Source organism: Ciona intestinalis, chromosome 5 (assembly GCF_000224145.3).
Source record: "Ciona intestinalis chromosome 5, KH, whole genome shotgun sequence".
NCBI classification, from domain to species: domain Eukaryota; kingdom Metazoa; phylum Chordata; class Ascidiacea; order Phlebobranchia; family Cionidae; genus Ciona; species Ciona intestinalis.
The window spans coordinates 2,084,543-2,100,154 of NC_020170.2; the positions used below are offsets into that span (position 1 = coordinate 2,084,543).

The window sequence follows — 15,612 nt, forward strand, 5'->3', positions numbered from 1 at the left end:
CCTAAACACTGATAGTAATATTGCACGTGAAACATTATTTTGTATAGGTAATTCTATACCATACAGGATCTTACAGGAAAAAATCTAAACTACACCTTATAATTTATTCAATAGGTTTATGTACAGGATTAGGTCTGTTACAATCTGTGTTCTGTAAAAACAAGTAATAAATTTGATTGTATTTATTTTTAATAAGTTTTTATGATTGTTTTTAGATGAGCCATTTTCAAAATTGATTTTGTATATTGTTTTAGATGAACTTGCAAAAGAGGGCGTGTCTGTTGTCCGGGGGCGTGGCAGTCGTAGATCGACCAATGACGAAGCAGCATGGAGTGAGCATAGCTCCATCTTACAATTATTTCACGATGAAGCAGCAAGTTCATCATTACCTACATTTGCAAGAGCAGATGATGGTAAGATCTTGAATGCACAATTTGTTGTATGTATATACACACCATTGGTTTTGAACATATGGTATCTAATGCGGACCAGTTATAAACTTGTGGTGCATGAAAGTCTTCTAAATTCCACACCTGCAACTTTTTAGGTACCTATTCAACAAATTACCAAATAAGATAAAAGCATGGATTTTTTGGTAAAATTTTTTTGGTTTTAATTAAATGAAATGGGAAATTGGATCCTTGGCTGATAGGCCAACTTTGGCTTAAATCTCATGTCTTCTTGGAGTCGTGCCATGCCTTGTAGCAGTGAAAAGAATAAAATAAACTTACTTAATATATTCCCTATCTTTGTATTTTATTTTTTTAGGTATTGACTATGGAATGGCCTCAAATTAATTTTCGAATAAATAAAAAATGTCTATTAGGTAACATTACTTTACAGTTCACTCCAAAAATTTTCCAAACTGTTATTTTATCTCTTACATCATCCCAGATTCGGAGATTGATTCTTTGAACCCGGTTCTCCGTCTTGCGCGGGCCCTTCTTAGTCAGAGCAACAAAATGTCGGGTCGAGAACGACACGTTACAGTCAGTAGAAAGAGATCTCTCAGTGAAGATGGTGAAAGTTCACGGTATCCATCTAAAGCACAACTAATGGAAATAACAGATGGTTGCATTCTGCTGTATAACAACATACTTCATACACATATGGATAAGGTAAGTGGATGCTGGTTTATATAAAGTATGGTTGTTTTTTTAATTGTTTTGTAATAAATCATGAATTAAATTTGTGTAAAATTATTTTTTATAAATTAGAATTAAATAAAATTCAAATATTATTTTCCTGGACAAACAATTTTTTGTTAAGCATCTGTATTACATGTCTGCATGTAATATTTTGAGTCTTTTGACGATGTATCGCTGTTGGCAGCCAAACGGTGGTCATAACAAAAATAATAAAATGTTTTTTTTTAAATCTTTCTTTTTAACTTTTAATAATATTAATAAGAAACTTTATTTGTCTTTTATAATATGCCTGACAGCAACTGCATATTAATAATTTTATGAGGTGACGTTTATAATATTCCATGTATTTCCAGATCCATTCCACAAGAACAAAAATAGTTGAATACGCAACTGCACTGAACGACATTGAAACAAAAATGAAAAAATGTTCAGAAAAACAGGTTAAAAAAACCTTACTAACAATTCTATTTTGCTGTTCTAAAATCATTAAAACATAGGTAATAATATTGGAAATTAGGAAATTATTTGTGTATTAACATGTATGAAAGTTTTGCGTGTGTCTTTTATGTACTTAATTTAATGTGTAAACACTACTACATAGCATAGCTTTATTTTCAGTCATTTTTTACCACTTGGAAGCGCTTTTGAGTTAAATTATTTCCTCCCCAGCATGAAGAAGTTCGAAAAAGTTTAACCCAGTCCCACAATGTGTTGCTGCATCATATGACTGAGTTATGTCGGTCTATAGCTTGGTTGAAAGCATCTGTTTATTCACCGGTATGTTCATCTACATGTATTTTTCTTACATTGTAGTACATGTAAAAAGTCTTTGTGTTATTGTACATTAATTGAGCTCTTTCTAAATTAGATTGTGCCTGGTATAAATAGTTACAGGGTATTAACTAATTGCATTGTAATAAGCCTTTTCTTAAATTTTTCGCAAACGCTTTTTTTGCAGGAAAGAACCTAATTTTATACCATCTTTCCTGTAAATTGTCTTATTTCAATTTACCAATTTAGTCTAATGCTCTTTTTGTTGTAAAACTAAGTAGACAATTCTGTTCTGTATGTAGAGTCCTCTAGACAAGTAAACCAGAGACCTTGTATTTAGACTATGTTTTGCCTATCATCCTAATAATTGATATAAATAATGTAATCTACAATAACAGGAGTCACAGAGTAACTTATGGTGGTTGTTACAAGTTTGTCTACGCACCGCACATAATGCTTCGGACAAGGGACCTTTATTTACTTTCATGCCAGAGTTTTATCTTACAGCTGGTGCAAGGTAAACTAAACTGAATAATATTTTGGCAAATTTCTCTTTTGTGTGAAGTTTTACTGTAAGTTATTTTTTTTTGATAAAAATTAGATGTATATATTTTATATTATAAATTGGGCTTTTTGTTAATACAATTGGGCTTTTTCTTTCATTAAAGTAAACCTTTTTTTAAAGTATTATATTTTATGACTTTTATTTCTTCAAATAGGTTAGTATTTTGAAAAAAACTGATTTTCTTGATTAACTGTTAGATTTTGCCAATAACATAACCTTACTTACTCACAGATTATACAAATGCCTTCGTGAATATTTTGCACCATCTCAACCCTTTGAAAAACTTCCAAACATGAAGCCAACATTAATCTCATTCACTCTCTTCCTCAGTAATTTCCATTGTGATGCAAGGCTTGTTAATAATGGTAGGTGATATAATGCAAATGCAGCATGTTTTCATTATCGTCAATTTTTTTATACTGCATTCCACATTATACTATTTTTCTAACATAGGTTTAGTGTTTTTCTTTTTTTCCCAAAAATTCAGGGTAACAAATTTACAATGCACAATATATTTTATTTTTACATGGTTTAACTTTAGTATCTTATACTTTTAAAATTGGGGCAACAATAGTTGTTGTAACACTGGTGTTTTATTTTTTACACCTTGTGCCTGCTTATGAGTTACCAAGTATGTAACTTTGTAGGCCATTATTTTGGGGAATTTTTACAATTTTTTAGATTGTTGATATCAAAAAGTTATTATTTTAATATACTAATATTTTTCAATGTTCATATTAAACATTATGCTTCTTGTTCTCAGATGTGAAAACCATGTTAGCAAATACAATCACCACATTCATTACCTACCCACTGCAATTACAAGCAATTGAGGATATGCCAACTGCAAAGTATGTTTAATAAATTGAAACCTCTTTTTTAAACCAAATATATTTAACAATAGTTCCTAATATATACCGTACTAAAAGTTATCTTTTTTATTTAAAAAAAATTAAAAAATTGTTTTTGTTTGAAATTATTTAGTAATTTTATATAATACATTGGTTTAGAAATCTTTAAATATATTACAGATTAATATATCATGTTTATTCTACAGTTTACATTCGTTTGTACGTAACATGTTATATGCATATGATGAAGACAAACCATGGACAAGTGTCGGACATCGGATACTCGCTACTCTATGGAGGGTAAGTGGGTTATAACTTGTGTGGTTTTAAATGGAAAAGGATTAAAAAAAAATTACAAAATTTGTATTCTTTAATTAACATAAAAATTGCTGAAACTAGTAGCAAAATATTTATTATATTTAAAAAAGTTAAAACCACTTTTTGGAAATTACTATTTCATGAATTAACTAGTTTGTCAGATAAAACATAATTTGCTTAAGAAGGCCATATATTTATATTTTTTTTACGTACTTTTTTCAAACAGGGCAGTGGATTTGCCATGCGATATGATCACCCACCGTATATGACTAAAGTGAAGAAACTTTTAAACAGAGAACACGGTAAGTATTTACACTTCTAGCTACGTTGCCTAATGTCAATTAATTGTAATTTATGTTTGCTTTTAATGCTGCAAACAGGTCAAGTGAATTTATATGTTTTGACCCTGAATTTTTAGGTGTTAATTTTTATGCATATTTGTAATATTTTCAGATTTATACACTTCTAGCTATGTTGTTTCATGTCCATTAATTGTAAATAATGTTGTTTTTAATGCTGCAACAGAACAAGTGAATTTATGTCTTTTGAGTTGTTTATTTTTATAAATTTTGAATTAAATTTCCAGATCCATATGTCCCAAAACAACTGCTTGCTTGTGTACAAGAGCTGCTATTGGCCGAGCCGGTTTTGGCGGGAAAATTTGTCCACAGTATCCTTGAACATTTGAATTGGAGTTTCTCCGAGTTCATTGGTCAACTACAAGAGGTATGCAATATGCATATAACTTCACTTTTCTTGTGTGGTAGCTGAGCCATGGATGTAATAATACTGGCTAACACAGTGGAGATATATGTCTTTGCAATTACCAGTAATAGCTTTAACTCAGTGACCTTGTAGGTTATCTAAATTGTCAGTCAAAGAAATATAAATATCACTCAAAAAAGTTTGCTTATGTGGTAACTCCAAAGAGTCTAAACGGACACAAGGGTAATGAAACAGAACACCTATCTTATAACTGTCAGTGCCCCACCATGTGAAAAATAAGCTACATTCATCCATTTATTCATTCACAACATATGTAGGTCCAACAATAAACTGTCAGCCAAAAAATAAAAAATCACTTACAAATTTACCTATATACAAATGACTAGTAACTTGTAAGCAGCACAAGGGTATGAAACAAAACACTCATGTTGTAGGTCCAGCAACAAAATGCACGGGAATGGAATAATGCGACAGGTCTCCTTGCATCACTTGATGCACAAGCATTACGTCAACTTCGTATCGTTGATATGTTGTTTGAACTCTCTGTCTCCCTCATGCGGGTGCTTGAACTCACAATTGCTGTTGCTCCGAACGTTTTTCTCGACTGGGAGAAAAATGACACGGCCGAGATTTTGTTAACTGCGCTGGTGCAGGTGATTTGTTTAGTTTTGTATTTAATTTATCTAGTGTTTCGTTTATTTCTATTTTTGCAAATTTCTGTATGGAAATTTAGGAAAAATTATTGTAACAAAGTGTTTTTAATTTTCAGTGTGTCAACCAGATACTAAGCAGAGTAACTACACGTAAAAATCTATTTGATAAAATTGTGTCAGGAAGACAACCAGGTAAGGAGAATTACTGTATACCAACCATCTTAAGTAAAGTTTTCTTGCAGACTTACACAGTATATATCTATGTTTGTGTAAACCACTTAATATTATATGTAAACCACTTACAATGTAAACCACTTAATATTATAAAAACAATACACACGCCCACAATAATAGCAGCGTCAAGTCTTGAACCACAGATCCTCTAGTATAGAGTAGCACTCTAATCACTGTGCCTCAAAGCACATATAACACAGTTTATGTTTTATATTGTAACGAATAATTGTAATTTTTTTTAAATAAACAGGATTAAGCAGTGTACAACATTACCCTTTGATGACGTCAACTGCTGGAATTCTACTACGGATGTTAAAGCATGATGATCCTGCTATGTGAGTTGTATATGTTTGGCTACATAATTGTAACATGGTAGGGAATGTAAAATAGCTGAATTTTTAAAAAAACTAGCGTTAAAATGTTAAATTCCTAATGCTGATTCAATAACCCACATTCTATTCTATTTGGGTGAGGTCGGGCACCCATAGGTCTTAAGGTTTAAGCCAGGTTTGGCAAGAGATGATGTTAAACGTGTCTGCGTGTAATACAATAAACCAGACTTATTTAGGACTATTTAGCATTATTAAACATCAATTTGGGCCATATATCGTTTATAGTTATGCTTTTTCAAATACTCATACTACGCAACCAAGTCTGCTATAAATTCGTAACAAAATAATAGCGACACGTTGATCGCTACGAATCCCGTTTTTGCGGCTACTTAGGAAATGCCTCTATTCAGTTAGGTGTATCTTCCACAGTTTAAACCAATCGTTTTGCTCTAAAAGAGTCTCTTCATAAACAATAAACCAAACTCCTATAAACTTATATTCAAAAAAATTATCAAAATAGTTCGATTCCCCGATGGCCAATAGCCCTAAGGCTAATCTCATTACGCATTCAATTTGATTCGTATTAACGATACGTGTAATAGTCACGTACTCACGCAGTATAGTAAGCAATACTATCTTTATAATATAATTGATACTATCTCCACACTAGATGATCCTTTTGACTATCTCCACACTAGATGATGCTTTTTAGCTGTGTTTCGATCGAGTTATTGAAAAATCAATGACCTACTTTAATTTCACCTGCAAGCCCTGGCCTTGTGTTAATTATGCCCATCATGAATAATGTAAATTCACCGTCAGCCCCCCTCTTACACTGTAATATGTCAAAACGGTTGACAGGTGACAATATACAACCCCGAAAAAGGGTCTCGTTAAAAAAAGAGCAACTGCTTTAAGATCGACTTAAAAGACGGCTCAATCTTTTAACGTAACATAATTGTTTTCATGATATCACGTAATACGTAAAGTAGGTCGTTTTTTCAGAAACAAAATGTTGTTCTCTTCAATCACACGAACGAAGATAAAATTAATTAAAATAAAGAGACTAAAGTTACCAGGAAAACCGCGGTCGTTAAAAGACGCCGTGAGTAAAAACAGATACATATATATATACACGTATCATGGCTTACTCACCATGACGCATATATCCGGCAGTTATTTTAGGAATATTTGTTAAAAATACCTGACAATACATTAAATAACCAATGGATGCAATTCTAACGTAAAAACAGGTAATGTTTCACTGATTATTAAATACTAAAGCTTCCGGTCAAATTCGCGATACATTTATGACAATATGTGATTAAATATACCAACACCTGAGGCTTGCCAAACAATGCGCAACCTGAGATGACGTGTGCGGTGTGACGTCACCGGCAACAATGACATGGCATTTTTATCGAAAGTATTTGGAGTATCTTTTCGGTTTACTATTGCGCCACAGTTGCTAATGTGTGCTTCTAAAATTCTTTTTCCTTGTGTTTGCTCTGTCTTATAAATTGATAATACGTTGTGGGAATGCCGTAAGAAGAAATTAGAGTTCCTATTCAAGGTTTCAGATGAAGACCAATTTAGTTGTTTTTTTATTCTCTCTATTCGCCGTTAGTTTCAATGGTCATGCTCTACTAGTCTACTACTTTACTGTTGGACGTTCTGCTTAAATAGCAAGCATTGTAGTGAGAAGACTATGTAACCAATGAATGCTGCTCAGAAACAGTAGGTTGATTATTAGCAGAGTGGTAGGACCAAATAGAACTTTGTTTGAGCAAGGTTTGAGTGGGACGCACAGGCTAAAGTGCTGCTAGTCACGTACGGTCTGTTGTACCATATAAAGGTACCGGTAGCTGTGGTTTGAGGTGGTTTAGATTTTATAGGACGAAATTTAGTAAAATCTGTTCAAATACGTCTCTTTTTTGTATACTAGAACGTAGCTACATAAAATGTCAGCTTTTACATTGGAAAACGAGGCTTTTTCTGGGTTAGTTTTCTACGGCGGGTTATGCCTTGCAAAGACAGCAGCAATGTCCATGGTTACTGCATACCATCGCATCACCAAAGGAGCAATGCCAACGGAAGAAGACACGAGGATGATGACCAAAGATCCGGAAAAGATGAAGAAAATGTTGGTTCCAAATGATGATGTTGAAAGGGTGTGTGTGCAGTATGGTTTATATTAGGAAATCCGAGATTTTAAATGTAAACTACAAAGTATTGTATAGTATTTGCAAATCTTTCAATTCAAAATTGTCCTAGTTGCAAGTTTTCAAAATTTTTATTGTGACGTAACAATTCACCTCATGCAGTCACGAAAGGCGCATCTGAACGACTTGGAAAACGTCGTACCGTTTGTTCTACTTGGTTTACTCTACGTATCTACGAACCCACCGGCAGATTCTGCTATTTTACATTTCAAGGTAACACATTAACGAAGTGGAGGTTTCTTGTTTGAATTACGCGCCTTCAACGTACCTCCATTACAGATCTTTTTCTGGGCTCGTGTTTTGCACTCAGTGGCTTACATATGCAAGCTTCGGTCGCCGTCCAGGGGTGTAGGTTTCTTTTTGGGATTTGCAACAACTATCTCCATGTTGTACCGCACCATCTCTGCTGTTTATTAAACTGAAAGCTCTCTTACACGTCCGAACCATGTTATCGTGTTTAATTAAAGCAAAACAGCAATTTTGACACATATAAAAAGGGTGCAATTTTTACACCAAAAAAAAGAACAAATAAGAAATGTGCAGTTTTTACACAATGTTGTGCTACGAAAAATTAAGAAGGTATTTAGTGTAGAAATGCATCCATATGTTATTGTCGTGCGAACAATTATTAAATACAATATCACATAGAAAACATTCTGTTTACTTTTCCCGTAGATTTATATCATTCAAACAAATCCAAATAATTATGTGGACTTAACAATTAGGCTACACCTACAGCTCAATTGGATTTTTCCACTTTGCCCAGCAATCCTCCAGCTATTTACCAAATTAATTATCATGACTGTATATTTTCACTAAAAAACTTGGCTTAAATCATATCGAACACGGCCTACTCAATGTATTGAGTAGTCCATGTATCGAAATAAATAGATTTTATAATATGTATACTAGAAGCCCGTAGCCGCAATGAGCTATTGCTTTTTACTATCGTCAAAAAAACAAATCACATACCATATATTCCACAAATTGCGGCGGGTAATTGGCTTAACCAGGTTCTAGTGTTTTAACTATCCGGCATTATACCGTGTATTTCTGTTACCTGATAGCCGACGGGTTTTGCTTACATATCCAGAAGCCAGCGAAGCGTAACAAAGTTTGTCACGGGAAAGAAGCGCTCTGTGTTAACTTTAGTTCAGTTAACCGCTCTGCAAATAAGTGTTGAGCAAGTGTATTAACAGATTCGACGTACAGAATTATTAAGGCATGGCAACTTGTGTGTAGTCTGTATTATGTGTATGACACGAGTCATACACGTTAATTACTGTACGGTACAAGTTAGATGCGTCAAATATAACAGAATAGAGTTAAATGGAAAACTTGGTTAAGATGTTTCGTAGTTTAACAAATTGGCTTTGGATTTTTAGTGAAAAGTAGACGATTGTTACTGCTTTGCCATGGAACTTAGTTTGAAAAACGAGCTTCTTGCCAGCTTTGCTTGGTACACAGTAATAGTTGTGTTGAAAATGATGATAATGTCGATTATCTGTGTAATGCATCGAATTCGCAATAAAGCATTTGTAAATGAAGAAGATACAAAAGCGTTTGGTTCATCCGTAAAAGGCAAACTTGCAACAGTTACAAATGCTTCAGTCGAAAGGGTATGTAGTGTGCTTCGTTAAAAAGCTTCATTTATCGTTTGTTGTTGTTTAATTATTTCCAATTCTAGGTTCGACGTTGCCACTTAAACGATATTGAAAATATTATTCCGTTTGTTATCATTGGTTTTGCTTATATACTGACAGATCCTGCCGTAGAAACTGCTATATTTCATTTCCAGGTAATGTTAAACTTTGTGCATTTAGAACTGTAAACGTTGGTCTTTTGTGTGCTGTATAAGAACTTCGTGTATGTACTGTCTATTATTAGAACGTGCAAAACAAAGAACTCTTAGTGTTTACACGATAAGCACCGCAACGCTATACAGTTCATAAAAAACTAACTATAATTGTTGTTTTAGCAAATTTACATGAATTCCTATAACAATCAATAAAAATGGAGGTTATTTTTCAGCTCTTCACCGGCTCGAGGATTTCCCATACTTTCTGTTACTTGATTCCAATTCCACAGCCATCTAGATTCGTATTCTGTATGTCAGGATATATGGCTACTCTATCAATGGCATTCCGCACCCTGGCTGCACTCTATTAATTTTTATGCAAAAACGGAAATTACAAATTTATGAAATTGATTTTCCAACTGCTACAAATGGATTTAATTGACTTTTTATTACAAAATGCTATGTAATTAAATGTATGTCATGCTATTGTGGAGATACAATACGTTTGTATTTTGTTGTTTCTGACTAGCCCACATATTACTATTCCATTACAAACATCGTATTATATCGATTCAAACCTGTCAAAACTGGAACAACATGAAACATATGGTAAAAAACACTTTCGTTTTTAGATTTTTAAATCCATCTTTATTCGCTGTATAATCGAGAAAAATAAACATTGCAAAATTCGAATCATTTTTCAGTTGGTGGTGCTAGAAGTGACATTGGCATAAATACTTCTGTTTCTTGCTTTCTTTGTGCTGACTCGACGCCGTCTTTGACGAAACTATCCTTGGAAGAAAAAGCTAATGTACCGTCTATTATTTTGGATGAATCGGCATGAATGTCTGTGAACACGAAATTTCCTGATCTTGTTTTTCGGGGCTTGCTTTCGATCAGTTTAATTTCTCGTTCAATCTGTTCGAGTACAGCCTTTGAAATTTGCTGAGGTGTGAACGGTTTTGGGCCAGTCATTCTGCGCCACATTATCCCACGTAACTGCATGTAAACCAGCAAAGCCAATACCATAATACACGATGCGATAAGCACTGTTATCCCGGGGTGGATAAGGTGTTGTTCAAAATGATCATGAACCGTTGTCGGGTTTTGTGTCGCTGTATTTTCATCTGTTGAGTTCCTGTAAAATAACGCTTATGGGTAAACTCTGAACTAAAATCGGAGGTTCCATGGCGTGTCAAAGCGTATAAAAACTATAAAAAAAATATAATGTGGTAATATAATAATTTCTTACAATGCACTTTGCGGAGCCTATAATTTCTGGTTACCATATTAAACCTAAATTTACAACGATTTTTAAATTATTTCATACAATGCTTCGTATTATCTCACAGCTATCCACATAACGGATATCGTTTACTTTGCATTTTACAATACCGCAAATACTCATAAAGAAACCAAAAATAAATATTTGACGTTTCAAAACTACAAACTATCACACAACTTTCAATTCAATTCTTCTAAACCTCTTAACCGAAGCTGTCATAAACTATATAACTAAACTTATAGTACTGTGGGGTAATACGGAACACCTTTAGGACATAATATCCAAATATCCTAATCTTTTTTTTAACAGTAAATAACGGTCGTGAAGATACGGTTTTACAGTTCTTTGAATATTCTTTGTTTTTCTACCAAATAGGACGAGGAAAAATTATTAAAATGTGTCCCATCTTTCCCCGCTCTACTATATAAACAACAACTTACCTAATTTCATGCTGCGTCGAATTCAATACACTTAAATTCGTACTTGGTGTAGAACTTCTAAAAGACATTGTAAAACTTAAATTCAATCACTTCTTTATCCACTTAACCTTCCAGCTTCTCTTGTTAGTGAATTCTTAAAGGACTCCAGAAACTAATTAGCCGACGACAGGCCAGGCTTATCGTTTAACAAGCCACAGCAACAAGCGTGTTCTTGCCTCTAGTCTACCTACAGCGTAACCTCAGCTGTTTCGACCAGGTCTTAGGTTCTTAAGCAAAAACTGCGGTAGCGATTTTAGCGTTGATCGATCGACATTATCAATATTCATGTGTTTTCTTCCTAATCTTGAGTTTGTTAGACCACGACGCCTATGCATCCTACTTAACACGAGAGGTGTAGGGTAAATGACCCTAATCAATCAATTAAAAGCTTATGGGCAGTGTCAAAATGACGGTATTTTGAGCTAGGTTATATACAATAATATCACTAGCTTTTCTGTTATGTTTATTCACATCCATACTTACACATTTTTACAAATATAAGCGAATGTAAACATTACACCCATAAAAGTAATTTGAAAGAACTCTAAAAAGTTTTACCAGAAAAGTTTGATACAAAGGCAAATATTGTAACTTGTGGTTAAAACATTGTTGCGAATCAATTGATTTTTAAAACTCGTTTGTGTTTCCGTTTATGTAACTAAAGCAAAAACTATCGATATTGGGTTGAAATTAAAATGACAGCATTTTAACATAAATTCATATAACCATTTAGCATTTATTATATTTTAAGTTACCTCTACAATTCCAACTCGTATTTATTAGTAGAGTAAGACACACAATAACAATTGTTCCAACCCAATGGTACATTCTGGTTTATCTAAAATTAGTTCTAAAATAAATTGTCAAACATGTATTACAAAAAACAAACATCGCCCACCAGAATAAATAAGTATCATTCATTCATTCATACAATATGTGGTAACTCGTAAGCGATCACATAGTATGAAACAGGACACTCTTTTTATACTGTTGTTCCCGCCACGGCAGAATAAATAAGTATCATTCATTCATACAATTTATACATTATTTAAACCACATTAATTTTTTCCAGGTCTAAAAGAGCAACACAAGCGTTGATAAGCGACCCAGGTTTCAGTATAACGTCCGTCGAGTTCCTTTTAAACATAACAGGAAAATCCGAAGTTGAGGTGACGTCAGAGGCCAGAGGTCCCACCGTTGCTTACAGCAGAGTCAAAGAAAGAAAATTCGTATCATTACAAGAATGTAAGATATAGTAGGATGGGGGAAGATGGGACACCTTTAGTACATGATATCCAAATATCCTGATCGTGTTTTAAACAATTAACAACGGTCTTTCGGAGTCATGAGCATATGGTTTAATAATTCTTTAAATGCTCTTTGTTTACTACCAAATGTGACGAGAAAATAGAATGAAAAGGTGTCCCATCTTCCCCCACCCTACTATATATACTTTTCGTCAGATTTCCGTATGTAGGAAAGGGTAAGATGGGACATCTTTTCATTATATTTTCTCGTCTCATTTAATAGTAAATAAAAATATTTGCAGAGTTATATAACTATAGAATACTAACTTATACGCAGTTATTATTCTATGATATAACCGTAGCCCGCCCGCGACCCTAAAGGAATATTTCTAATTGTTAAAAACACCGTCAGAAAATACGGCTTTTGCGCACTAACAGTATTCCATTTTACCAAACAGGACTATACATATGAATTATGCAATATTATATCTGCAAGCCTTTAACTTGTGACCTAATTTTTGCCATGTAATGGTCGTTGGAACATTACAGCATACGTGGAAGATCGTTCTGTCCGTGTAACGTCATTGCTAATTATAAACATAATTCTCTCTGTATATGGAACGCTAGTACCACGCATGAAATTTTATTTAGCGCGTAATATCATGTTTTTTTACTCATCTAATTGCTAACCGTCGTTTATTTGAATTCAGATGAAGAATTAATGGACGGTGAAGTAGATACACTTCGTGATGTCATAATTAACTTAAGACATGCAACAAAAGCTGCTGAAGAATCTACTGAGGTATTTACCTATGGATTTTCTTTGTTAATTGGCGCCTAAATAGTTTAACGCTTGCATTGTAACCTAGGGATACCATGTTCGATGCTCGATGCTGCTTCTACTTAGGGCGCTTATTTCTTTGACTAGGACTGTTAAGCTTGATTGCCTGAACTTAGTGGTCACTAAATGGGTTGTCCAATATTCCGAAAAAAACGAGTTGTATAAAGTAAAACACCTTAAACATCAGTGTTGTAACTACTGTCGTTGCTCCGCCATGGTAAAACAAAAAAGTGACTTTCAATTTAGTATCCAACATCCTTACAATCGTTGTTAAATTTTTAAAACACGATCAGGAAGTATGAGATATTATGTGCTAACGGTATCCATCTTACCCCACAGAATTATATATATATAAACTGCCCCCTTACCTATACAGGAACCGATGGACGAAGACAGTTTGTGTACAATATGTTATGCAAATGAAGCAAATGTTGCTTTTCATCCGTGCAAGCATACATCGTGCAGGTATTTTGTTTTATCATAAATCACCCACAAAGTAAAATTCATTGTAACTCGTGAGCTGGCACGGGGTGTATGAAACAGAACACCCCTGTTTAACGGCTGTCGTTTTACGGCCACGCGAGTATAAAGCAAGTTACATTCATTTATTCATAATAACAACTTTTTCTTGTACACTCGGTTACGGTAGCGAAAATAAGGAAAAAACTAAAAAAAAATCACTCTTCACAGTCGTTAAAACACACATCTGTTAAAAAAATTAATTGTTTATAAAAACGTGATCGCTAGCAGACTAACGATTTCTTTTTTCGATTTTCTGTTTAATTAGTTCAAAATTATTCTTATAAAGCAATAAGTGTACGTATAAATCCATAAAAATTGTTTTTGTCACAGAATGTGCATCAAGTTCCGCTTGATGAGTGGTGGAGAATGTTTTTTCTGTAAGGAAACTGTAGAATGTTTTTATGATATACCGGCAGCTGCCGATGCTGGTACTCTTCCGCTTGACGGCGCCACTGCGTCAACTTCTACAAAGCTGTAGGGGAGTAAACATTTACAAACGATTTTGCAAGCCTTATAGGCACACTTGCTTGCTTGTTTTGTTTGTCTGTCTGTTTTAAAAGCTATTGTTCCCTACTCTTCCTAAATGGTCACTGCACATTTTGTTTGTTATAAGTAATTTTATCTCGACAGATGATCACTTGTATAGTCCTTCGTTTCAACTATTTAAATGAAATTTGTCACTTTTTTTAACGAAATTCAAGTTGTTTTAAGTACGGAGCTTAAAACTACCGTTATCAACTCATATAGAAAAAAGCCCTTTTAAAATCAGAACATTCAGTTCTAAACTTTGGTGATTTTGCAGTGTTTGTTAACGCACTGATAAAACCTAAGCTACTTGAAGACGTTGCTGTAAATGCCTTCTTGAAGGCCGTATTTGTGTTTGCATTTAAAATATGCAGGTTTAATTGTAATAAGCACCATATCACTGTGCCTGTTTTGCTAAAACTTTTAGTTTTAAACTGAAATAGGCAATACGCAGTTGAACTTTTTTGTTATGAAATTCGAGCTGAATCCATTGCTTAAATTACTTTACTGCGCAAAAGAGTTCTCTAACTAAAACAACTGGGAAGTCGTGCGATTTTCGCAATGAAATTTCCTGAGACAAAATCGCTCAATACGCGGTTACATTTTACCCGCCAACAACTCTTTGTCGCTTGGTAAGCTTTTCAATAAATTTCTTCTATATACGAATATCTCGTGTTTTAAAGGGAAGAGTTAAAAAAAGTTACGTATGTAGATTTGCAGAAATATCTGTATTAAGGTGGAGGAGATGGGACAATTTTAGTACGTGTTATTTAAATATCCTGACCGTGTTTTAAACTTTTAACAACGGTCTGTAGGAGTCGTGAGGATACGGTTTTATAATTCTTTGACTTTTCTTTGTTTACTACCAAACGCGACAAGACAGTAGAATGAAAAGACGCCCCATCTTCCCCCAACCTACTATATAACGATTTCAGACCCCGAATGGGACCTTAAATTCAGGTAGTTTTTGAAACAATTGGCGTTACGTGTTACATATAGAAATATGACTATTGTAGTATAAAGGGCTTGCAGTCGGACACATATTAGAACGACAAATTCTAAATTCAAATGAATTGTGTTCCTAATAATAAAGCT

General features: G+C 33.8%; 3 protein-coding genes across 3 annotated transcripts in view; all 3 read left to right on the top strand.

Moving 5' to 3' along the window:
* LOC100182416 (E3 ubiquitin-protein ligase RNF123) overlaps positions 1-15,183 on the top strand; it is a 22,606-nt gene extending 7,423 nt beyond the window's left edge. The window contains exons 12-28 of the mRNA XM_018812053.2: positions 255-413; positions 895-1,118; positions 1,502-1,588; positions 1,818-1,925; positions 2,318-2,436; positions 2,716-2,849; positions 3,248-3,335; positions 3,542-3,635; positions 3,880-3,955; positions 4,240-4,379; positions 4,814-5,032; positions 5,149-5,224; positions 5,517-5,601; positions 12,455-12,627; positions 13,340-13,431; positions 13,847-13,935; positions 14,323-15,183. Of these exons, the coding sequence (XP_018667598.1) occupies positions 255-413; positions 895-1,118; positions 1,502-1,588; positions 1,818-1,925; positions 2,318-2,436; positions 2,716-2,849; positions 3,248-3,335; positions 3,542-3,635; positions 3,880-3,955; positions 4,240-4,379; positions 4,814-5,032; positions 5,149-5,224; positions 5,517-5,601; positions 12,455-12,627; positions 13,340-13,431; positions 13,847-13,935; positions 14,323-14,470 (2,111 nt within the window). The 3' untranslated portion in view covers positions 14,471-15,183. The remainder of the gene's footprint in view (positions 1-254; positions 414-894; positions 1,119-1,501; positions 1,589-1,817; positions 1,926-2,317; positions 2,437-2,715; positions 2,850-3,247; positions 3,336-3,541; positions 3,636-3,879; positions 3,956-4,239; positions 4,380-4,813; positions 5,033-5,148; positions 5,225-5,516; positions 5,602-12,454; positions 12,628-13,339; positions 13,432-13,846; positions 13,936-14,322) is intronic.
* LOC113474224 (microsomal glutathione S-transferase 1-like) lies at positions 7,538-8,472 on the top strand. Its single transcript, XM_026834422.1, has 3 exons — positions 7,538-7,769; positions 7,923-8,033; positions 8,100-8,472. Exons 1-3 carry the CDS (start codon positions 7,560-7,562, stop codon positions 8,235-8,237), a joined length of 459 nt encoding a protein of 152 aa, XP_026690223.1. The 5' UTR covers positions 7,538-7,559; the 3' UTR covers positions 8,238-8,472.
* Positions 8,816-10,237, top strand: LOC100187183 (microsomal glutathione S-transferase 1-like). The gene is made up of 3 exons (XM_002126036.5): positions 8,816-9,439; positions 9,508-9,618; positions 9,852-10,237. Exons 1-3 carry the CDS (start codon positions 9,236-9,238, stop codon positions 9,987-9,989), a joined length of 453 nt encoding a protein of 150 aa, XP_002126072.1. The 5' UTR covers positions 8,816-9,235; the 3' UTR covers positions 9,990-10,237.
* Positions 15,184-15,612: the final 429 nt, after the last annotated feature.

Bases quoted from the DNA above. Each gene is read 5' to 3' on its own strand.
- LOC113474224 (XM_026834422.1), top strand. From the start codon at position 7,560: ATGTCAGCTTTTACATTGGAAAACGAGGCTTTTTCTGGGTTAGTTTTC. The intron at 7,770-7,922 runs GTGTGTGTGCAG...CACCTCATGCAG, and splicing joins CAAATGATGATGTTGAAAGG to TCACGAAAGGCGCATCTGAA. The intron at 8,034-8,099 runs GTAACACATTAA...CCTCCATTACAG, and splicing joins CTGCTATTTTACATTTCAAG to ATCTTTTTCTGGGCTCGTGT.
- LOC100187183 (XM_002126036.5), top strand. From the start codon at position 9,236: ATGGAACTTAGTTTGAAAAACGAGCTTCTTGCCAGCTTTGCTTGGTAC. The intron at 9,440-9,507 runs GTATGTAGTGTG...TTCCAATTCTAG, and splicing joins CAAATGCTTCAGTCGAAAGG to GTTCGACGTTGCCACTTAAA. The intron at 9,619-9,851 runs GTAATGTTAAAC...GTTATTTTTCAG, and splicing joins CTGCTATATTTCATTTCCAG to CTCTTCACCGGCTCGAGGAT.